General features: G+C 35.9%; 1 protein-coding gene across 28 annotated transcripts in view; it reads right to left on the bottom strand.

Annotated features, from left to right (window-relative positions):
- Positions 1–1,562: 1,562 nt before the first annotated feature.
- Positions 1,563–24,784, bottom strand: part of TUT4 (terminal uridylyl transferase 4) — a 136,447-nt gene continuing 113,225 nt past the window's right edge. For 3 of the 28 annotated variants that reach the window (XM_060409143.1, XM_042248135.2, XM_060409144.1), the window contains exons 24-30: positions 24,622–24,704; positions 12,123–12,238; positions 11,001–11,209; positions 10,131–10,231; positions 7,147–7,576; positions 3,145–3,303; positions 1,563–2,294 (exon numbers count right to left, since the gene is read on the bottom strand). In XM_060409143.1, the coding sequence (XP_060265126.1) occupies positions 2,227–2,294; positions 3,145–3,303; positions 7,147–7,576; positions 10,131–10,231; positions 11,001–11,209; positions 12,123–12,238; positions 24,622–24,704 (1,166 nt within the window). In that variant the 3' untranslated portion in view covers positions 1,563–2,226. Of the gene's footprint in view, positions 2,298–3,144; positions 3,304–7,128; positions 7,577–10,130; positions 10,232–11,000; positions 11,225–12,122; positions 12,239–24,621; positions 24,705–24,784 lie in introns of all 28 variants that reach the window. The other 25 variants (XM_060409045.1, XM_015091976.4, XM_060409046.1 and 22 more) reach the window with 17 other exon arrangements.

Consider the following 24,784-nt stretch of genomic DNA (forward strand, 5'->3'; position numbering starts at 1 on the left):
AAGTAAAACTTAGGTAACTGGGGTTTACTGCCCCATAAATACCTTTTGCCAGAGAAGCAAGGCTGAACTGGGGCAGTCTCTTGTTGCAGATTAATTTTAGGGGCAAGAGGAGTGTTGCACTGCACAGCTTTTGGCATTTTAGTTCCCCGACCAAGGACTGCACCCAGGCCCTTGGTAGTGTGAGCACAGAGTCCAAACCACTGGACCACCAGGGAATTCCCAAGTCATTTTCTTTTTAATGAATACTTAAAATATGTACAAAAGTAGAACAGAAAAACCAGCACTCTATTCTCTAAGACCTGAAAGGACATGAAATGCTTAGAACACTGACTTTAAAGAAAAATCTTGAATTCTCTTAAGTCATATTTTAACAGAAAAGTGTACATTGGGCCAGTTACCTATCTCATTATTAACAAAACCAATAAGCTAAACTCCACCACTTAGGAGGATTCCACGAGATTGTGAATGAAGCTTTTTTTAAGTTTAACTGACCAACAACACTATGTTAGTTCCAGGTGCACAGCATAGTAATTCATAATGATTGCCAAGGCATGCTGAAGCTTTAATATGAAAAACTAACAGCTTAACATTTAAAAAATTCCTTTCCAAGGCTATAAATATAGCAGGAAAGCCTTCCAACCACCTGCAATAAATTTCAAGCATCTTCCTTCCATACTGGAAACTGTGGCAAAAGCCCACATGCTCTCCTCTTTAAGGAACACATATCTGAGGAAGCAGAACAAAGATAATACACTGTTCTTAAAAGACATCTGTATTTACTTATTCTGCAGATTTCCAAATCTATTGCATCATTTAGTCTGAAATCTCTTGCAAGTCTCTCTCAGTTGTTCACATAAGATGACCTCACTTCAACGTAGAGTACCAGGAACAGTTAAGAAATATACCACCAACAATACAAGCTTGGAATCCAACTATAATCACTGATCACGAGCTATTACTGGTACACATCATCCTTGCAGGATGTGTACTTTCCAGGCAGTAATACACGACTCAAAACAGACTGGCATGTTAGTTCCTCAGTAAATAAAAATTACCTTCCCTCCATTCTAATTGTCAGTATCAGTTTCAACAGTTTAAAAACTCTACTTCAAAGATCTGTTTCAATTCGATTCCCAACATGTAACTGTCCTAACTTTAGAATTCATTTTGTTTTGCACCTCCAGTTTTTTCAATGATAAAATGAGATAGTATCTGCTTCTATCAATCTCATGGGTGCTGTGAAGATCCAATCAAATAAAATGAAAAGATTCGTAGATCTTTTTGTAAAACTAAATCTCTGATTTAGAACAGTCTATTCACTGGGAGTAAAACAAATCTCTGGGGCTTCCCTGGTAGTCCAGTGGCTAAGACTCTGTACTCCCAATGTAGGGAGTCTGGGTTCGATCCCTGGTCAGGCAACTAGATCCCACATGTAGCAACTAAAGAGTTCACATGCCACAACTAAGACAGGGTGCAGCCAAATAAATAAATACTTTAAAAAAAAATCTCTGAATTGTAACATTATATTCCTATCATCTAAACAACTAGATGAATTAACCAAATTTGACTCTTGTCAAAAAGATTTATTAACTTAAAATAGAATTACTTCAAATACAGACAAAAGCAAATTTCTGTTCAAGTATGAATATTTTCAATATACAAGAATGTAAAAGAAAAAAAATCTAAATCGTCAATCTTGAGGTTTTATTTTATTATTTTTTTACCTTTTAAAAAGTTTTTGGCACTACAAGGTTCTGTAAAGAATAGAAGTGACAAATTTAAAACACATGAAAGTCTTTCCTAATTCTTAAGAACAATATATATAAAGTCTGAAGCAACCAAAGTATGAATACAGCTAATAGAAAATAAAGAATGTAATTTTAAAATTCTCTCTTTATACAATTCATCAAGGTTAAACAAAACAAAATTCCCTTAAAAATAGGGTAATAAAATAGATGAAATTTGTATCACTCAATTTGGTGATACTAGTAAAAACTATAGTTCATATTTATATACAAATAATACAGTCTTTAAAAACAGTCTTAGAATTTAAATAAGCTATCTAAACGTTAAAATTTTAAATCAGAACCTGATTTGTTTTATTTTCCATTAAATGTCACTTTTTCTGCTGAATGTAACTGACACTGAGGTACGGATACCCTTGAGACAGCAGGATTGGCTGGTTGCTGTGCATCTGTAGACCAGCTGAAAGAAAATGGACTTGCATTACTCCGACACGTTTCCTCTTGGTGGGTGGGGACAACGCTCTCTACACCGACGGGTGGCACATCTGTCTGCTGGACACAACACAGACAGGAAACTGAAAGGCTCGTGCCTATTTACCTGATAACCTATTAGAATTAACTTTTTCCCCCTAAACATTCCCTATTTGAATTGAGATACTGTGGAGGCACATAAGAGTAGATAAAATGCTATTCATTACTTAGATCAAAGCCATTACTGGTACATAAGAACCAACAGAATATAATCAATTCAAATGTCATTCAAATCTCAGTTTTACTAAACAAATCGACTATTACATTACTCAACTCAAAAATTTTACTAGATTCCATTGCTTGCTAAACTAAATCCAAACTCCTTTATAATATGACTTCGGCCGACCTTCTCTAGCCTCATTACCTACACACTTTTCCATTTACCTCATCTACTCCTATGATTTTCTCTTTTTTCCCATTCTTTCTACTGAGGCAAAACTCAAGTGATTTTGCTTATATTTTGCCTCAGCTAAGAACACTCTTCTCTAATCTCTACACAATCTCTAGGGAAAAAAATTTCATATATTTCAAGACCTAATTCAAATGTCAAAATCTTAGGCAGTTTGATCCCTGGTGTCCACATTCTGCTTCCTCTGCTAGGGCAAAGTTAATGGATTCCTCCAAGCTCCTATCCTTGTCTGTTTTACATGTCTAGCTTTCCTAACAAAATATGTATTAAGTGTAGGTGTTATCATTTAATTCTGCTTGAGCAATAAGCATCTAGCAAAGTCTGACATACAGTATGCTCTCTCAATGAATGTTTACTGAATTCATAAAGTTTCACTCCCAGATCCTGGCCTTTACAAAGGCTCCACAGTACCAGAACAAAACCCACTCAGCCTTGTAACAAATATGTAAGCAATGGTACCTGGAGTATAGAAAGGTTTGTTGGGCTGGAATCTGGCATTTCCCTGATGCATGAAGTTCTGATGCAAACCATAAGGCCACGAAGCTGGGACAAGAGGGAAATGGGGTCGTGGTGCATGTTCCCAGGGAATTGGAGGATTCAGTCCTGGAAATCCTGGCTCTGCATTTCAAGAACAAAGGAAAGATATACATTAAAACATCACCTTGTTCATTCAAAGATTCCTTCATTCCACAAAGATTTATTGGTCATCACTGACCAAGAAATATGCTAAATGCAGAGGATATCCTCCTCCCAATTTTTTTTTTTAAATTTTTATTGAAGTATTGTTGCTTTATAATGCTGTTAGTTTCTGCTATACAGCAAAGTGAATCGGCTATATGCTACACATATACCCTCTTTTTTTGAATTTCCTTCCCATTTAGATCACCAGAGAGCACTGAGTGGAGTTCCTGTGCTATACAGTAGGTTCTCATTAGTTATCTAAATGTCTTATTTATGAATAATTTGAGAACAATTACAGTGTTTTATTAAAGTTTTTTTGGTTGACAGACCTACACAATACTATATATTAACAGTGAGTTATATCAATTGTGTATATGTATCAATAATGTACATATGTCAATATATGTATTATGTATAGTGTATATATGTCAACCAAAAACAATTTTAAGGAATAAAACACTGTAACTGTTCCTAAATTATTCATGAAGGAAATACTTAAGAAGACATAATATGTGGTAATTGCTGTAACAGATTGGTGGATGGTGTCTAAAGAGGGGACTAATCCAACTGTTCAAAGACATAGAAGGTTTTCCTAAAATGATTGACTAAATTGAATTTTAAAGGACAAGGAACAAGTTAGGCAAAATGGGAGAGGGAGGGAATTTCAGACAGAAGGAATAGTGTGTTCAAAAGCCAGGAAGCAGAAAAGTACAGCAAGTTTGGGAAGCTGCAAAACAATCGGCAATACAGAGACAGACACAAAGGAAAGCAGTGGTAAGAGGAAAGGCTGGACAGGTAGGCAGAATTTATATTTCAAAGAACCTTAGTACGTCATTAAGCAGCTTACATTTTATCATAAAGACACTGCCAATTATCCTAGAATCAATTATATATTGGCCTGGAAGATTTTGTTAGAAGCTGAGACATTGTGGTGAAATGGTTGAAAACAGGCCTTGGTGCCAAACAACTTTAAGTTCAAATACTAATTACAAAAACTACTAAAGTTTAACTATGAATCCCAGGTTGTTATGAGGATTAAATAAGATAACAAAAATAAAGTAGCTTGCACAAATTCTGGCATATAACTAGGAACTAAAAAAAAAAAAAAATATGAGTCCTATTCTATGGCAAACCACCCCCACCAATCTACTTCCCTTTAAGACCTATCTTAAAATAAGTCTTTCAAAATGCAGTAAAACCCCTGAATCTTCTGGATTATTTCCGGAGGCTTTTCTCAGTCAGGATCAAAACGTGGCAGGAAATAATCTGAAAGACACTGGCCCTTATTTACTAAACTTCCTAGCAGGAAGTTAGGAGGTACAGGATAGGGAAGAAGAAAACTAAAACCCATACTAGCCACATTCCTACAAGCTCAGTCTTCTCAGGAGGTAGCTAGTAAACAAAGCAGCTAGTTCACTGCAAGTTTGTAAACCCAAGTTACAACTGAGAGCTGAAGCTGCAGAGTTTACAAAAAATAAGACTGGGTATACATCACTGCTGCTACTGCTAAGTTGCTTTAGTCATATCTGACTCTGTGTGATCCCATGGACTGCAGCCTACCAGGCTCCTCCATCCATGGGATTTTCTAGGCAAAAGAGTACTGGAGTGGGTTGCCATTGCCTTCTCTGATATATCACTGAGATCCTTACTAACTGAGAAACATTTTTACACAAAAGAGTATTTTTAGGATATAGTTCAATCTCTCTTGGTCATTTTTCATAACCAAATATTTTTGTAATTACAGATAGTCTGAACAATTACCATTAAAGACAATTTGAAAAATGGGGGGGGACACTCATATAACCCCCTATTCTAATACAAACACTATTGTCATTTTAATATATCCCCATCTGGTTTTATCATTTTTAACATGTTAATTTTAGCAGTAATAGTAACTAGAAGTTGTACATGCATCCAACAAATAATAAATATTTGCTGAGTAATAGTTTATTATCTAACAGAAGTATACAAACAACATCTATCTGACAACAGGCACTATACTGGACACTAGGGAGACGATAGACAAGAGACAATTTACAATCTCTAAAAGTTCAGTCTAATGCATTATGCAGACAAGTAAACAGGCAATTTCTACACAGTAAGACAAGTCTTATAATATGGATATTAAGGAAACATGGAGGAGAGAAAAGAATACCTAATACAATTGGAGGAGAGGATCTATCAGAATTAGTGACTTCCTAAAGAAAGTGATCCCGATTTTAAAATGAAGGATAAGTAAGTTAGCCAAGCTTTTGGAGGAAGAGCAGACGGAGGTGAGAGTGAACAGGAGAGTTATTGGAGAGGACATTCCAGGCAGAGGGAACCAACCACTTAAGTAAATAACCAGGGGTAAGAGCATGGTGTGTCTGTAGGGTGTTAATTAGTTTATTAAGGCTAAAACAGAGATCAACTAGTGGTAGAGACAGGAAGAAGTTAAAACTGTTAAAACTGAATCAATGTATCAAAAGGCAAAGCATGTGTCTGTCTTCATGGTTATATAACTCAGTGACTATCACAGTGTTTATCATGACATGCATACAATAAACATTTGTTGAATGAGAAAAGCAGAGGCCACATTAGAATGGCCATGTATGAGGTATATCCTTTGATCCTTGAAATCTAAATAAGTTCTACATTCTGGAATTTCTGCTTAGCAAAATATACTATCTGTATTATTCCAAAAGAGGTCAGAGATTCCTCCATTACAGTGCTTTAAGGAAACATATAGATTTAGAACTATCACTAAAATTATTCTGAAAATTGATAAAGGTAAATAATCAAGCTTTTATTCTATATTTCCTCTACAAACAATATATGAGGATAACCAAGTAGTTAATAAGGAAAAGAATCACAGACAGTAAGTCACAGAAGAATTACAAACAGTAAACAGAAAACATAGGTAACTTAAATCCAGGTAATGGGAGGGTTACACTTTACTCTCTCCTTTTGTGTTCAAGTTTTCCATGATAAAAGTTTTAAAAATAAATATAATGTAAAACTAGTTTAACAGCATTTATCAACTATTTTTAAATACACAAAAATGAAAAAAAATGACTGGCTAGTAATAAACCAAAATATTTCTGAACAATTCTACCCAGGAATTAAGATTATATATGGCTTTCTTTTTCTTTTTCCAATGCTCTACAAAGAATATGCATTATTTAAATATCAGTAAAAAACTATTCTTTCCTAAGTTATAAAGGGTTACTAATCTTTTTCTTTTTAGAAAACTGCTTCTTAGTAAGGAAGGAGATAGTAAGAGCCCAAAGCAAAAATTACAGGTTTTAAAGAAAGAAATCAGTTTAAATCCTGGATCTACTATGATTATGACAGCATGACAGTTATTTTTAACTCTTCACAATTTCCTGAACTGTAAAAATAAGTGCTAATAATACCTACACCAAATGAGACTGCAATGAAATTTTAAAATAACAAACATTTATATTTATTAGCTCATTTAATATTCACAACATTCCTGTGAATTAGGTTCTATTAATACACACTTATTTCACAGATGAAACCAATATACAAAGAGATTAAGCAAATGCCTGATGCCACATAATAAATGGCAGAGCCACAATTCAAATCCAGGTGGTCTGAATCCATAGCCCATACTCTTTACCTTACCTTACCTTATGCTCCCCCCACCCCAAATAATGATTGCCATCTTTTTACTCACATTTATCTCCCCAGGTTCAACCAGTAATACAATTCATCCAACCTTTCTACAGACAGATACAAAAGAAGAAAAGAAAGGGTTACCCGAATTCCCCACTGTACCATTGTTCACCAGGGAATTTGGAGCCACAGTACGGGGCCAGTGTCCATCATGAGAGGAGCTAGGGATCGCCACAGGTCTGGCAGCAGGCTGTGCAAAGATGATGCTGGGATCGTTCAGGCCAATACTGCTGGGCGCACTGCCTGGTGCAGAATGGATCACTGGGCCGTGAATAGGCCAGGACGGGGCGGGGATCTGGAGGGGATGCATTGGCAACAATCCCATGTTGTGCATGGGAGAATACTGAGCTGGTGGTGACTGAGGAAAGTTATACATAGGCATCTGGACCTGATGGGGGTGCTGGGTTCCCTGCTGAGGTGGGCCAAGCTTGGGTTGGGATCCTGGCTGGGATGGAGGCTGGGTAATGGCAGTGGATTGGGAAGAGTTCTGTGGAAATGGCTGGGGCTGAGGAGAATAAGATGGCGAATCAGACTGCAGAGAAAAAAAAGATATATTTTAAAATTAATTTGTGAACATCTTAATTTTATAAAAGCAGAAATTATAAATATATAAAACTATGGAGTTACTTCATCAGAATATTATAAACAGAACTTTATGATATACATATTAACAGATAATAACAGAACCTCATTTTATATGAAGGTAGAGTTTTTCCCAAGGTTCTCAAACCCTCTCTCACATAGGTTTTATCTATAAATCTTTTTATTGCCCAAAGAAGACAAAGTCCAGACAACATACTTATCACACAGAACCCACAACTCCAACTGTAACTTGAAGTTTACACCTAAAGATCTCCCACTCACTTTCATTTAGCTCCTCAACAAGCACTTACAGGGTGTCAGTTATGTACTGGGCATTGTTCTAGGTATTAAAAATAAAATACTAACATGTATGCCCTCATGAAGCTTAAAGTCAATAAGGAAAAAGAGGAGGAAGAGATAAAAATTACATAAGCAATCACAATAAAGTATAATGATTACTATGATAAAGACTGTATAATGTATAATGAAATCCCAGAGCAGGAATACCTAAACCCACTCTGGGAGAAGAAGAGAAGACAAGATGAAAGAAAGTGGAAATCAAGGAAATCTTCCTGAAGGAAGCGACTTTTAAGCTGAGACTTAAATAGAAACCAATATGATAAAAGAGAGTAGAGAAAAAGGAGAAAGGAAGATTCAGTCAGAACAACATAACTGAAGGTATACAGAAACAAAAGCACATGGCCTTTTCAAGTAACTGGAATCTGAAATGATGGTTACCTAGGCTAGGGAAGCAAATGGATGTGAACTATTTTTTATAGATAGAAACAATAGGACCTGGTGACTGACTGGATGCGGAGGTTGAGGGAAAAGTAGTAGTTCAGGAAACTAGAGACAGTGAGATCATTCAATGAGATGGAGAAGACAGGAGGAAGAGGCAAACTTAGGAAGTTGGAAAAAAACATAAGCTACATTCTAGACCTGTTGAAGCTGAAGAGCATTGTGAGACCTTGAACAGCAAAGTCCATTAGTCAGACTCTTACCCAATCTCAGGTGAGGTGAGTGCTAGAAGTAGAGGATGAAAGTTAGGGGCACCATAGGAAAGTGGTTAGGGCACAGGTTTTGGAAACAGAACCTAAGGATACAAGTTCTGGTTCCAAGTGTTTATTGACCTCAGGCAAAAAACTTAAATCTCAATTTCTTTACCTGTAAAGTATAAATAACAGAATCTACATCATAGGTTTTTGTGAAGATTAACTACAACAATATATGTCAAAAACATAAACACCAAATATAGAATAGTAGATACATTTTAGTAGCAAGAAAAGTATAGCAGGAAAGTTTTAAGAAGGGAACAGCATCCAAGAGGAATGCATAGGGGTTGTCAACTGTGGATACTCTTTAATAAAACCAAAATAACAAAACACTGAGAATTGTTAAAGCCTGGTAGTAGTGCATGGATGTTTATCATTTTCTATACTTTTTCAGTATTTTAAAAATATTTAAGAAGAAACAGGAAAAATGCATAGATAGCAAATAGCAATCAATAAATGTTGTTACTGTAACATAATTGTTATCATATAATTTTTATGAAAATGTCAGACCCATAGTAGTACATATTCAAGTGTTAGAGTTAGGGTTAGTGGGATCCTAAATGTTTTTTTAAGACAAGTTCTACTATTGCTCTTCAAATGCTCTAAGAATTTTTTTCCAAAACACAGATCACATCAGATTTAGCATGTTTAATAGTTAACAGCTTTGAAGTGATGTAGATCTGTGTTTGAATCTTTTAATTTCTCTTATTGTCAGCTTCCCAATTTGTAAAATTTGATCATACCAATACCTATTGCTTCACATGGTCATTCAAAGGATTAAATGTGATATAAGTGTGAAGCACTAAAGCACAATGTCAGATTTAGAATAAGCATTCAATTAGTATTTACCTAATTTAAAATGTGCAAGGTGAATACATATTTAGATAAAGGTTAGAGCAACTCAGCAAAGATAACATGAAACCTGTGAATCAGAAATCTAATTAAATACTGTCTTTTACAGGATACATTTCACTAGGTATCCATATCAGCGATGAGAAGGCACAAAATTTCAAGCAAATGAAATATCATGCATGTACTGCCTTAACAATACTAAACCCTTAATACATCTCAATTTTGGGGTCTATTTTTAATTAACAGTGTTCTTTCATTATAGAATATTCTTCCATATTCTTGCATTATGCAAAACCTAAAACCTCAAGGTTATTACCTTATTATAATCCAACCAACAACCTTATTTGGTAGTTACCTTATTTTATAAATAAGAAATAGGTTCACTGAAGTTAAGTATCTTGCCCATAGATTAAAACTCAGATCTATATTACTCCAAAAGTAATGCTCATTCTAGCTGATGTGCCTAGCAAGGACATCTCTATAAAGCACTGTGTAATCTGAAAGACTGAATTTGCCAATCTCAAAGATCAACTTCATCACCCACCAAAATTAGAGCTGTTTTCCTGCCAAGACCAACCCATCTGCAAGCAGAGTACTCACGCATTCTGAGGACTGCCTAGTCCTTATGGACTGATCACCTTGTTGCTGGGCTGAACCAGCCACCTGCTGGGCATTTACAAGATTGCGGACCAGCTGGGCTGCTAAGAGAAGACATCAAAAAGAAATTCAATAGATAAAATAACAGAGAAATGATAATCAATAAACTCCCTTCTTTAGTACAACAGTCTCAAATCTGCGGTTTTATAAACTTGGACTTTTAAACTATGATTATGTTAGCAAAGAACTTTTTAACAACTCATTTTTTAATTTAAGCCATTTCTCAATCCTTAGAGCATTAAAAAAAATACAGTGATTCTGGAAACAAGAACAAATATCATACTGTTTTCTAAAGAAGATTATACATTTATTTAAGAAAATAATTCTGGCAACAAGAATCTGAATAACTAGAAATCATCACATATATTTTGTTTTTTTCTTTCAATAAACTCTCATCTGGGTTTCTAATTCATAAAATTCCCTATGAAATATAAGAACAGATCTCTCTCTCATAAAAGACATGGGAAGAGATACAACTTCTCCCCTATGTTCCCAGAAAAACAATCTCATTAACTTTTGGGGGTGGGTAGCTAACTTTTGTTAACTTTTCATAGCAAGAGAAATAAAGAATATGACTCAAATCCAAAAAATACTTGGAGGGAGTTGACTGAATACAACAGACTGTTAAGACCTTGATATTAAACATATCCAAATACTATTCAAAATAAAAACCTAAATTTTCTCTTTAATAAATTAAAAGACCTAAAATCATACAGCTACGTTTAGGATAGAGAAGAATCAGGGTCCTTAAAATGACATCAACATAAATGACACTATTTTTGCCAAAAACTATTTTTGGCTTTTTCTATTTACCTGCCACACTGCTATTCCTCTGACGGGCCAGCTTGACCTCTGGGCACTCCCTTCGCACATGTCCTGCATCTCCACAGATAAAACATCTGAGGTCTCTGGGGTCTCTAAAGTCTCGAGTGTCGTGGAGGTCTCGGGGGTCAAGAAGGTCTCGGGAGTCTTTCTCCTCTTCATTCCCTTCTTTCTCTTCTTCACTGTCTTTCTTCTTTAGTCTAAACAGTAAACTGCTGATACCAATAATGTGGGGCTAGGGACTTATAAACTGAGGGAACTACAGAATAAACTAAACTATACAAGAGCCTCACAATAAAGGGAATAACATGCCCATTGTTTCATGCACTTTTTTGAAGGCAAGGGTTCTCACATACCTACTCATATGGCAGACACTGGGTATTCTAGTAGTTTCATAATACAATATCAATTTTTAATATTCAACAGCAAATTTTAATTCTACAGTCCTTAGTCGGCTATTTATTATCTCCATTTTATAGAGAAAGACATTTGAGACTTAGAGAAAGTAAATGCCTTCTCTAAATTTAATAAATAGCAGTGATGGAAGCTACAAATTTGTTCTGTATGAAAAGTTCTAAGCTCCCTACATTAAGTAAGGCTTGATGACTAAAAAGGAATTTCCTGGCCTATTAACATAGTATAAAGAACACAGGAAAGTATCACAGACATATTTTCAGGGAGCACAGAGGATGTATATTCCTTAAGGGAAACAGTATATAGGCATATCTTACAATGTATACCTCAAAGATTCATTTAATTATTTTTAAATTATTTGTTTTTGTAACAGTGAGGTTCTCAGCAAGAACCTCGTATCTTGGTCTTTTTTCCCCTTAGATCCTAGCACGGTTTCCAGCATACAGTAGGTGTTAATAAATACTTCTGCAGTTTAAAAAGCCTTAATGAATAGATGAACAAATAATAAACATCATGAGACACCAATGTACCAGGAATAAATCTCACTCTTTCACAAAACACCACTCAAATATACATTTACCTAAGGGTTAACTTCAAGCTCTAAACTTTCTCAATTTAAACATATCTAAACACAGTTATACCTTCAATTTGCCTCATATTTATTTTCCCTACAATGTTGATACATAATCATTTGCCAACCTTCTCCTTTTGGGGCAGTCTTTCATATAGTGGCCTATTTTTCCACACACACGGCAACATCGATCATTGGGAGCCAGTTCTCCATCTGTTAATACTCTGGAATCGAAGAAGTACTCCTAGGAAGAAAATACAACTTTACTAGGGGGAAAAAAAAAATCACTGTAAACTTTTGAATCCAAATGGAAAACAGACCAGGACCCAAAAGTAATTCTTTCAAAAAGAAAATAAATATCAACAAGTATTTCACTGTAACTAAAACCATGATATGAAAACAAGATTCAGAATTATCATCATCAATATCACAGCTGCTAACAGTACTAATCACTTCACATTCACACTTTTTTCTCATTCATCTGTAACATCTTTGTGTAATATCCCGATAAAGTAGATACTATTTTCCTGCTCATTTTATAGATGAGGAAACTGAGGCTCCAAGGCTCGGAAAGTTCAAGCCATTTGCCCACAGCAAAAAAAGCTAGTAAGAGATAAACGATTTCAAGCTAAGTCTGTCTAATAACAAATCTCATGCTTTCTGCCCCACCAGGCTACTTCCATAATCAGTATCTTTACAAAAGAATTCTATGTAAATAAATCAATCCTCTGGTTTGTTTAAAATATCACTGGGTTTACATTCAACATTTCAAGACTACGTAACATTTACTATACAAAGTAGAATATACCCAAAAAGAATACAGAGAACCAATAAGAATTTAAATCATTTTTCCAAGTCTTCGAAGAATCAGCTCATTTTTGCTTTATCTTACTACCTTTGTTATCTTTCTAAGCTTAAATTCAGTTTTGCACTATCACAAAGACTAGTTTATCCTGACAATACCCATATCTTTGGATGGCAAAAGAACATGTCTACTTAGTACTCTGATTTCTTCAAATCTATCTAATGTCAGGGATAAAAGTATAAGAGAGACACCCACTGCATGGCTATTAGAAAAGAAAAAAGATAGCAACAAGTATTGTGAGGATGTGAAAAAACTGGAACCTTCATATATTGAAGGTAGAAATATAAAATAGTCCAATTCTTATAAGAAACAGCTTGGTAGCTCCTCAGAAAGTTAAACATAAACTTATTAAAAAGACCCAACAATTCTACTGTTTCGTATATGCCCAAAAGAAATGAACACATACATCCACAGAAAATTTTGTACACAAATATTTATAGCAGCACTACTCATAGTAGCCAAAGAATAGAAACAATACAAATTTCCAACAAACTGATGAATTAATAAATAAAATGTAATGTAACCATACAATGGAATATCATTCAACCATAAAAAAAAGAATGAAGTACTGATATATACTACAGCTTGAATGAACCCAGAATACATTCTGCTAAATGAAAGAAACCAGTCACAAAAGGCTACACATACTCTGATTCCATTTTCATAAAACATCCACAATAGGCAAATCAACAGAGTGAGAGGAAAAAGGAAGGAGGACTGACTGCTAATTGGGACAGGAGTTTCCTTGAGAGAGGACAAAATGTTCTAATTAGATGTGGTGATGGTTGTACAACCCTGCAAAAAATACTCAAAAACACTGAATTACTCACTTTATATAGGTGAACGCTAAAGTACATGAATTATTTCTCAATAAAACTGTATTTCTAAAAAAGAACACAATATAATTCTTTACATTTACTACTGATGAAGTCAATATAATTTATTAAACTCTTCATTATCATTTTTTCTGATAAGACAAAAATGAAAGCCTTTCGTAATTTACCTGGTTGCTTATGGCAAAATCTAAGAAATCACTCTGATTTCTCCTCGACTCATCACCTCTGATTAATCACCAGGTTGTATCGATTCTATTCCTGAGTATCTATCTCTTTAATCAATTTTTCTTCATCCCACCTTCCTAGTTAAGGTGGCCTAGACCTGGGGTCAGCAAACTTCTTCTGGGAAGAGCCATATAGTTAAAATTTTAGGTGTTGAGGTAAAATTGAAGACATTATATTATATAGGTACTTACAAAATGAGAAAATTCTCACAAAAATTTTATTGAATAATTTCAAAATATATTAATAACAGAATATAATGTTTTTATAATGTAAGTTTACTAATTCAAAAAAGGAACACTTTCTGGAGGAGACATTTGCTTAACTGGAGTTCAAAGTTAGTGCTCCCTATCATTAAAATAGAAGGCAAATTGTTAATCCTAATCTGCAGTTACATTTTATCTATTTCATCTTTGAAAATATTTTTCACAGATGAAAAGACTGAATCTTTAAGGTACAGAAAATAATGAATGGATCTAGAGTACCTATGGAAGGACTAGTCTCTGATAAAGGTGTATCTGGTGACTGGCCAGAAAGATGTGAAGCAGAATGATTGAGTTCACCCCTTCTCAGTTGGGTCTGACTCTTTGAGATCCCATGGACTATACAGTCCATGGATTCTCCAGGCCAGAATGCTGGAGTGGGTAGCCTTTCCCTTCTCCAGGGGATCGTCCAGACCCAGGAATCGAACTGGGGTCTCTTTGCAGGCAGATTCTTTACCAAATGAGCTATCAGGGAAGCTCCCTTCTTAGAGGAACACCAAAATAACAACTAACTGCTGAACAACCACTGAATAATAAAAACAAAAGGGCTGGAACCCACCAAAAAAGACACCTATATCCAAAGATGAAGAAGCCTCAACAAAACTGTAGGAGAGGCACAACTGCAGTAAAATCGAATCCCATACCTGCTGTGTGGGCAGCTCACAAACTGGAAAATAATTATACCACAGAAGTTCTACCACAGGACTGTAAGCCCTGAACTTCATGTCAGGCTTCCCAGCCTGAGGATCTGGTAACAGGAGGAGAAGCCCCCAGAGAATCTAACTTTGAAGTCCAGTGGGATTTGATGCAGAAATTCCACACAACTGGGAAAAACAAATTCCACTCTGAGAAGGAGTACACAAGGACCTCTAGGTACCAGGACCCAGGGGAAAAAACAGTGACTTCATAAGAAACTGGGCTAGATCTACCTGCTATTATTGGAGGGTCTCTGGCAGAGACGGGGGGTGGGGCTGTGGCTCACTCTGGGAACAAAGACACTTGCAGCAGCAGTTTTAATGAGCATGCATTGGTGTGAGTCCTCCTGGAGGCTACTATTTCCTCCCCACAACCTTAACCCCATTCAACAGCCTGAAGGCTCAAGTGCCAGGACACCTGAGGTCAAACGACCAACAAGACTGAAACACAGCCCCACCCATCAGCAGACAGGTCACGTAAAGTCTTCCTGAGCATGGCCCTGACCACCAAACGGACAAGACCCAGCACCACCCACCAGCTGACAGGAACTAGACCCTCCCACCAGGAAGCCTGCACAAGCCTCTTAGACAGCCTCATCCACCAGATGGCAGACAGCAGACACAAGAAGAACTACAATCCTGCAGCCTGCAGAACTGAAGCTATAATCACAGAATGTTAGACAAAATGAGACAACAGAGGAATATGTCCCAGATGAAGGAACAAGATAAAACCCCAGAAAGACTAAATGAAGTAGAGATACGCAATCTAGGGTTTAAAAAAAAAAATTTCAGATTAATGGTAGTGAAAATGACCCAAGATCTCAAAACAAATGGAGGCACAAATTAAGAAGATGAAAGAAACGTTTAACAAAGACACAGAAGAACTAACAAACAGAGATGAACAATACAATAACCAAAATGAAAAACACACTAGAGGAATCAACAGCAGAGTAACTGAGGCAGAAGAAAGGATAAGTGATCTGAGAATCAAAATGGTGGATATCACTGCCATGGAACAGAATAAGAAAGAAATGAAGACACACTAAGAGACCTCTGGGACAACTTTAAAAGCCTCAAACATTCACATCATGTAGTCCCAGAAGGAAAAGAAAGAAGGGACTTGAGAAAATATTTGAAGAGGTAATAGCTGAAAACTTCCCTAACATGGGAAAGGAAATAGTCATCCAATTCCAGGAAGGTCAGAAAGTTCCACGTAGAATAAACCCAAGGAAGAACACACCAAAACAAATAGGAATCAAATTGACAAAAATTAAAAACAAAGAAAAAAATATTAAAATATTAAAAGCAACAAATACGAGGGAACTCTCATAAGGTTATCAGCTGATTTCTCAGCAGAAACTCTGCAGGCAATAAGGGAGTGGCATATTTTTAAAGTGATGAATGCAAAGAACCTACAACTAACAGTACTCCATCCGGCAAGGCTCTCAATTCAGATTTGATAGAGAAAGCAAAAGCTTTACCAACAAGAAAAAACTAAGAAAATTCAGCACCACCAGACCAGTTTTGCAACAAATGCCAAAGGAACTGCAAGCAGAAAAGAAAAGGTAATTACTGGAAACAAAATTATGAATGCAAAAGCATACCAGGAAATACAAAGTAAAGGTAGGAAATCACCTGCACACAAATGTGACATCAAAACCAATAATTATGAGAAGAGGAGAACACAAATGCAGGATACTGGAAATAAGTTTGAATTAAAAGACCAGCAACTTAAAACAATCTTTTTTTATATACAGAATGCTATATCAAAACCTCATGGTCACCACAAACTAGTTGTGACCAACCTAGACAGCATATTAAAAGCAGAGACATTCCTTTGCCAACAAAGGTCCGTCTAGTCAAGGCTATGGTTTTTCCAGTAGTCATGTATGGATGTGAGAGTTGGACTATAAAGAAAGCTGAACACCGAAGAATTGCTGCTTTTGAACTGTGGGGTTGGAGAAGACTCGAGTGTTCCTTGGACTGCAAGGAGATCCAACCAGTCCATTCTAAAGGAAAAAAGTCCTGAATATTCATTGGAAGGACTGATGCTGAAGCTGATACGCCAATACTTTGGTCACCTGATGAGAAGAACTGACTCATTTGAGAAGACCCTGATTCTGGGAAAGATTGAAGGCTGGAGGAGAAGGAGACGACAGAGGATGAGATGGTTGAATGGTATCACCGACTCAATGGACGTGAGTTTGAGTAAACTCCAAGAGCTGGTGATGGACAGGGAGGCCTGGTGTGCTGCAGTCCATGCGGTCGCAAACAGTCAAGACATGACTGAGCAACTGAACTGAAATGAGTATCAAAACCTCATGGTAACCACAAACTGAAAATCTACACATACAAAAATGAAAATGGAATCCAAATACAACACTAAATTTAGTCATCAAATCACAAGACAAGAGAACAAAATAGTTCAGTCACTCAGTCGTGTCCGACTCTTTGCGACTTCATGAACCACAGCACGCCAGGCCTCCCTGTCCATCACCAACTCCCAGAGTTTACCCAAACTCATGCCCATTGAGTCAGTGATGCCATCTAACCATCTCATCCGTTGTTATCCCCTTCTCCTCCTGCCTTCAATCTTTCCCAGCATCAGGGTCTTTTCAAATGAGTCAGTTCTTTGCATGAGGCAGCCAAAATATTGGAGTTGCAGCTTCAACATCAGTCCTTCCAATGAACGCCCAGGACTGATTTCTTTTAGGATGGACTGATTTCCTTTAGGATGGACTGGTTGGATCTCCTTGCAGTCCAAGGGACTCTCAAGAGTCTTCTCCAACCCCACAGTTCAAAAGCATCAATTCTTTGGCGCTCAGCTTTCTTTATAGTCCAACTCTCACATCCACATATGACTACTGGAACAAAACAGGAAGGGAACAAAAAAGACCTACAAAGCAAATCCAAACCAATTAAGAAAATGGCAATAGGAACATATATACTGGTAATTACCTTAAACATTAAATGGCTTTAGTGCTCTAACCAAAAGAAATAGAGGTGAATGGATACAAAAACAAGATCCATATACATGATATCTACAAGAGACCCACTTCACATCTAGGGACACATACAGACTGAAAGTGAGGGGATGGAAAAAGGTACTCTGTGCAAATGTAAATTAAACGATAGCTGGAATAGCAATATTTTTCTCAGACAAAAAAGACTTTAAAATAGACAAAATAAAAGAGCCAAAGAAGGACACTACATAATGATCAAGGGATCATTCCAAGAAGAAGCTATAACAATTGTAAATAAATACTTACCCAATACAGAGCACCCCAATATATAAGGCAAATACTAACCATCATTAAAGGAGAAATCAACAGTAATGTAATTAATAGTGGGGGACTTTCCATTTATATCAATGGACAGATTATCTAGAAAGAAGATTAATACAGAAACACAGGCCTTAAATGACACATTAGACCAGACCACCTTCATTGACATTTACAAAGTATCCTTTCAAAACCAGCAGAATACACACTTTTCTCAAGAGGCCATGGAACATTCTCCAGGATTAATGGCAGGCTGGGTCACAAAGTAAGCTTCAATAAATTTAAGAAAATTAAAATAATATCAAGCATCTTTTCTAACCACATTGCTATGAGATTAGAAATCAACTATAAGAAAAAAAAACTAAAAAACACAAATACATGGAAGCTAAAGAATATGCTATTAAACAACAATGGATCACTGAAGAAATCAAAAAGGACATAAAAATTACCTAGAGTCAAATGAAAATTAAAGCACAATGATCCAAAACCTAGGGACATGATAAACGCAGTTCTGAGAAATTTATAGCAATACAATCTTACCTCAGGAAACAAGAAAAATCACAAATAAACAACCTAATTTTATGTCTAAAGCCAACAGAGAAAAAAGAATAAACAAAACCCAAAGTTAGTAGAAGGAAAGAAAGAAAGATCAGAGCAGAAATATAAACGAACAAAATCAAGAAAATCAATGAAACAAAAAGCTGATTCTTTGAAAAGATAAACAAAACTGATAAACCTTCAGCCAGACTTTTCAAGAAAAAAGAGCTTAAATCAACAAAATTAAAAATTAAAAAGGAGAAGTAACAATAGACACCAGAGAAATACAAAGGATCATAAAAGACTACTACAAACAACTATATGCCAATAAAGCAGACAACCTGGAAGAAATGGACAAATTCTTAGAAAGGCACAGTCTCCTAAGACTGAACCACAAAGAAATATAAACTTCCAATAAACAAAAGTCCAGGACCAGATGGCATCACAGATTAATTCTATCACTTAGAGAAGAGTTGACACTTATTCTTCCGAAACTATTCCCCAAAAAATGCAGAGAAATGAATACTCCCAAACTCATTCTATAAGGCCATCACCATACTGAAACCAAAATCAGACAAAGATATTACCAAAAAAAAAATTTATAGGTCACTATCACTGATGAACATAGACACAAAAATCCTCAACAAAAAATACTAGCAATCTGAATCCAATAATATATTAAAAGGATCACACACCATGATCAATTGGGATTTATACCAGGGATGCAAGGATTTTTCAATATCTGCAAATCAATCAGTATGATACACCACATCAACAAATAGAAGAATAAAAGCCATACAATCATCTCAGCAAATGCAGAAAAAGCTTTAAACAAAATTCAACACCTATTTATGATAAAAACTCTCCAGAAAGTGGGCAAAGAGGGAACATATCTCAACATAATAAAGGCCATATATGACAAGCCTGTAGTTAATATCATACTCAGTGGTGAAAAGCTGAAAGCGTTACCTCTTAGATTTGGAACATGACAAGAATATCTGTATTCTCACCACTTTTATTCTACATAATTTTGGAAGTCCTAGCCATGACAAATCAGAGAAGAAAAAGAAATAAAAGGAATATAAATTGTAAAAGAGGTAAAACTGTCACTGTTTTAGATGTCATACTATACACAGAAAATCCTAAAGATGCCACCAGAAAACTATCAATGAATTTGGCAATGGTATCCCACTCCAGTACTCTTTGCCTGGAAAATCCCATGGACAGAGGAGCCTGGTAGGCTTCAGTCCATGGGGTCGCTAAGAGTCAGACACGACTGAGAGACTTCACTTTCACTTTTCACTTTCATGCACTGGAGAAGGAAATGGCAACCCACTCCAGTGTTCTTGCCTGGAGAATCCCAGGGACGGGGGAGCCTGGTGGGCTGCCGTCTATGGGGTCATGTAGAGTCGGACACGACTAAAGCGACTCAGTAGCAGCAGGATGTAAAATACACATAAATCTTGCATTTCTATATACTAACAATGAAAGATCAGAAGGAGAAACTAAAGAAACAATCCCATTTATCATCATATCAAAAAGAAAAAATTACCAAGGATTAAGCCTACCCAAGGAGAGAAAAGACCTGTACTCTGAAACTATAAGACACTGATGAAAGAAATCAAAGATGACACAAACAGATGGGAAGATATACCATGTTCTTGAATTGGAATAATCAATATTGTCAAAATGATTATCTACCCAAGGCAATCTACAGATTTAATGTAATCCCTATCAAATTACCAATGGCATTTTCTACAGAACTAGAACAAAAAAAATCTTAAAACTTGTATGGAGACAAAAGACCCAGAATAGCCAAAGCAATGTTGAGAAAGAAAAACAGAGCTGGAGAAATCAGGCTTCCTGACCTCAGACTGTGAGCTACAAAGATACAGTCATCAAAATAGTATGGTACTGGCACAAAAACAGAAATACAGATTAACAGACCAAAATGTAAGCCCCAGAAATAAACCCATGCAACTATGGTCAATTAATCTATGACAAAGGAGGCAAGACTATACAATGGAGGAAAGACAGTCTCTTCAACAAATGGTGCTCCAAAAACTGCACAGCTGCAAGTAAAAAAAATGAAATTGGAACATTCTTTAACACCATACACAAAAACTGATTAAAGACCTAAATGTATGACCTGATACTATAAAACAAGTTAAGAGGAAAACACAGGCAGAACACACTTTTACATAAATTGCAGCAACATCTTTTCTGAGCCGTCTCCGAGAGTAATGGAAATTTAAAAAATAAACAAATGTGACTTAAACTCAAAATCTTTTGCACAACAAAGGAAACCACAAACAAAATGAAAAGACAACTCAAAGAATGGGAGAAAATATTTGCAAATGATGCAATGGATAAGGATTAGTCTCCAAAATTTACAAACAGCTCATGCAGCTCAATTAAAAAAAAAAAACAACCCAATCATAAGAAGACATATAGATGGCCAAGAGGCACAAGGAAAGATGATCAGCACTGCTAATTATTAGAGAAATGCAAATCAAAAACTACAATGAGGTATCATCTCACATCAGTTAGAATGGCCATCATCAAAAAATCTACAAACAATAAATGCTGGAGAAGGTGTAGAGAAAAGGGAACCTTCCTACACTATTGGTGGGAATATGAATTGGTACAGACACTATGAAGAACAGTATGGAGCTTCCTTAAAAAACTAAAAATAGACAAATTGAGAGAGCAGCATAGAAACATATACGCTGCCATGTGTAAGACAGATGGCTAGTGGGAAGTTGCTGTAGAACACAGGGAGCACAACTTGTTGCTCTGTAATGACCTAGAGGCACAGATCTGGGGTGGGGTTGGGAGGGAAGCTCAAGAGGAAGGGTATGTATGTATACTTACGGTTGATTCACCTTGATGTATGACAGAAACCAACATAACATAGTAAAGCAATTATTCTCCAATTTAAAACAAAATTAAAAAAAAACAAAAACAAAGAGAAACTAAAAACAGGGATACCATATGATCCAGCAATCCCAATCCTGGGACATATATCGAGAGAAAATGATAATTCTAGAAGATATATGCACCCAAATGTTCACTGCAGCACTATTTACAATAGCAGACATGGAAGCCACCTAAATGTCCACTGACAAGTGAGTGGATAAAGATGTGGTACATACATACAATGGAAAATTAGCCATTAAAAAGAACGAAATAATGCCATCTGCAGCAACGTAGATGAACCTGGGCATTTTCATACTAAGTGAAGAAAGTCAGACAGAGAATGACAAATATCATGTGATATTGCTTATATGTGAATTCTAAAAAAAAAAAAAAGATACAAATGAGCTTATTTACAAAACAGACTCACAGACTCAGAGAATGAACTTATGGTTATGGAGGGGCAGGGGGAGAAAGACAGATTGGGAGTTTCGGATTAACATGTACACAATACTATATTCAAATAGATAACCAACTGTATGTATCTGTACAAGGACCTACTCAATAGTCTGTAATAATCTAAATAGAAATTTTAAAAAGAATAGCTACACGTATATGTATAACTGAATCACCTTGCCATATACCTGAAACTGATACAACATTTTTAATCAACTATGTTCCAATATGAAATCAAATTTTTTTTAAAAAAGAAGAGATATCTGAAGATACAAGCAGATTTATAGATATGGTAGCAGAAAGTTGAAGAATATCTATTTAATACCATCTCTACCTCAAAAGGACAACATCCAAGTGTGAGAAAGGCAGAGAAGAAAGATGAGACAAAACAAATTGGGCACTGAATTTTGAGTAAAATAAATAAAACTTGGAATAGTCCCTACTGAATGGGAGACAGAGGTAACTAAAGAAATGTAGTAAGAATGTCAGATAGTATTGAAAGTCCAGTTGAGGCTGGTGAACATTAATTTATAGTTGTGCTATAAACTGCTTAGCTTTAAGACTTTGTTCCATCGGTGCTTAGTCCAAGCGTAAAGAGATGGTGGATGGCTGAGTTCATGTAAAGTTGAACACACAACAATGCAAAAGAAGGACAATGGTACAAAGGAATATAAAGTATATGCCACAGGTAGACCAAGGAACATGAGTTAGATGGAGAGGAAAAAATGAAAACAGAAGGTAACTGACAGATTGGGAGAAAATGGATTAATATGTCAGAGAACCTAATGAATAGAAGAATGGTTGAAATGGGGATGTTTCAGTGAGCAAGAAAGGTGAAAGTACAGAAAATATACTTGGTCTTCATTTTCACTAGAGTCTAAGGGGATGAAACACATGTATTCTATATGCTGTTATAATCCTAATACATATCAAAGAAATAGGTACAAATCAGGAATTCAGTATGTGTAGAAAGAATGAACTTTACTATGGAAAATATTAAGCATGAAAAACTATATAACAAGGTTATTTTTCTACAATATCAGAACACTGATACCAACTTAAATGTCCATTTAAGGAGAAGAGTTAAACTGGTATACTCAAGCTCTAAAATACCATATATTGACTTTTAAAGTAGAATAAAGCAAATTAAAAGATGATTGGGAGAATCATACGCCCCTTCTGATAGGCTCTTATGCCAAATCACATTCAAGAGGACTTTATGTTAGTATTTCACTAACAAGTCTGACTGTATGCAACTGCTAGGTTTCTACCAAACACATGCATGCACACATACTAATAGAATTTCCATGGTTTTCAAGTAAAACACTTTATCAGTGCGTCACCATATTTGTTCTGATTTGACTATGCTTTTCATTCATTGCTATTTTAATATATCAGTAAAATTATCACTGTATTTTCCTTTTGTTAGATATTTTGCTTCTACATGACTTTTGCGCCATTTCAAATTTTACTGTCATTTTATTTTGATTACAATTATTATCACCCCCGCTGCCTATGAATCGGGACTATCAAAAATGCTTCAAGGGAAAAAAGCTCTAGACTTTTTCTGCTTTTCTCACCCCAACAAGAAAGAGTGATGAAACTGAACAAGATCTAAGATATTCATTATGCAATAACAGAGACATTGTTTCTCTTTTGAGATTTCTTCCTTTCTCTGTGAGACTGTGGTATCCTCCCATTAGAAAGCAACCTAAACCAGATAAGACCAAAAGGAATGGGGGACACTACAACCCCCAGTTCAGGTAAAAGGAATCCTCTTAGTTCCATGACATTAGTTCAGCTTACCAAGGGCTGTATCACAATTAAAGCAGAAGCCTCAGCAAATAATAAAGTTTTATCAATACTCTGGGCTTCCCCGGTGGCTCAGACAATAATCTGTCTACAGTGCAGGAGACTTGGGTTTGATCCCTGGGTTAGGAAGACCTCCTAGAAGAAGAGAATGACTATGCACTATAGTATTCTTGCCTGGGAAATCCCATGGACAGAGGAACCTGGTGGGCTACATACAGTCCATAGCATTGCAAGGAGTCAGACATGACTGAGCAACTAACCCTTTCACTCTCACATTGATACTTTGGTACTGACTTCTCTGTTTGTATTTTCACCAAGATTTCTAGAGATAGAAGAGAGGCAGTAGGGAGCACCTCAGATTCAAAATTAGAAGATCCTGAGTCCTATCAACCCTCACTTATTTAGCAAATGCTTATTTGATGCATCCTATGTGCCAGAAATTATGACAAGCACTGGCAATATGATGGTAAACCTCACAGACATGGGCTCTGTCCTCATGGAGCTATGCAGTCTAGTGGGAGACAGAATTTAACAAATGGATTAAAAAAGCAGATAAAATATAGCCAATAGATATCTCACTATAGACCATGGTAAGTGCAATAAGAAAAGACAGAGGGAGTTATAACCATCTTTCCCCCTATTCCTAACACCAACTTGTAACAGGATTAGGTTTCTTATACTACTAAAAAAAAAGTTCTACAAGAAAACAGAAAAGACTCATGAATTCGAATTATGTAAACTTACAGCTTCTCTGCCAATGAGTGGGTAAAAAGGGGTACCAAAAAGTTTCCTTCCATTGATAAATGCTTTCATGATGAAATTGGTCACTATTGAAGAAAGAAGAAAAACAATGAAGATCCAGACCTTAATGTGTAAGAGCTTTAAAAGCAGGGTATTTCTATATTTA

This window comes from Ovis aries, chromosome 1, assembly GCF_016772045.2.
Source record: "Ovis aries strain OAR_USU_Benz2616 breed Rambouillet chromosome 1, ARS-UI_Ramb_v3.0, whole genome shotgun sequence".
Taxonomy (NCBI): Eukaryota; Metazoa; Chordata; class Mammalia; order Artiodactyla; family Bovidae; genus Ovis; species Ovis aries.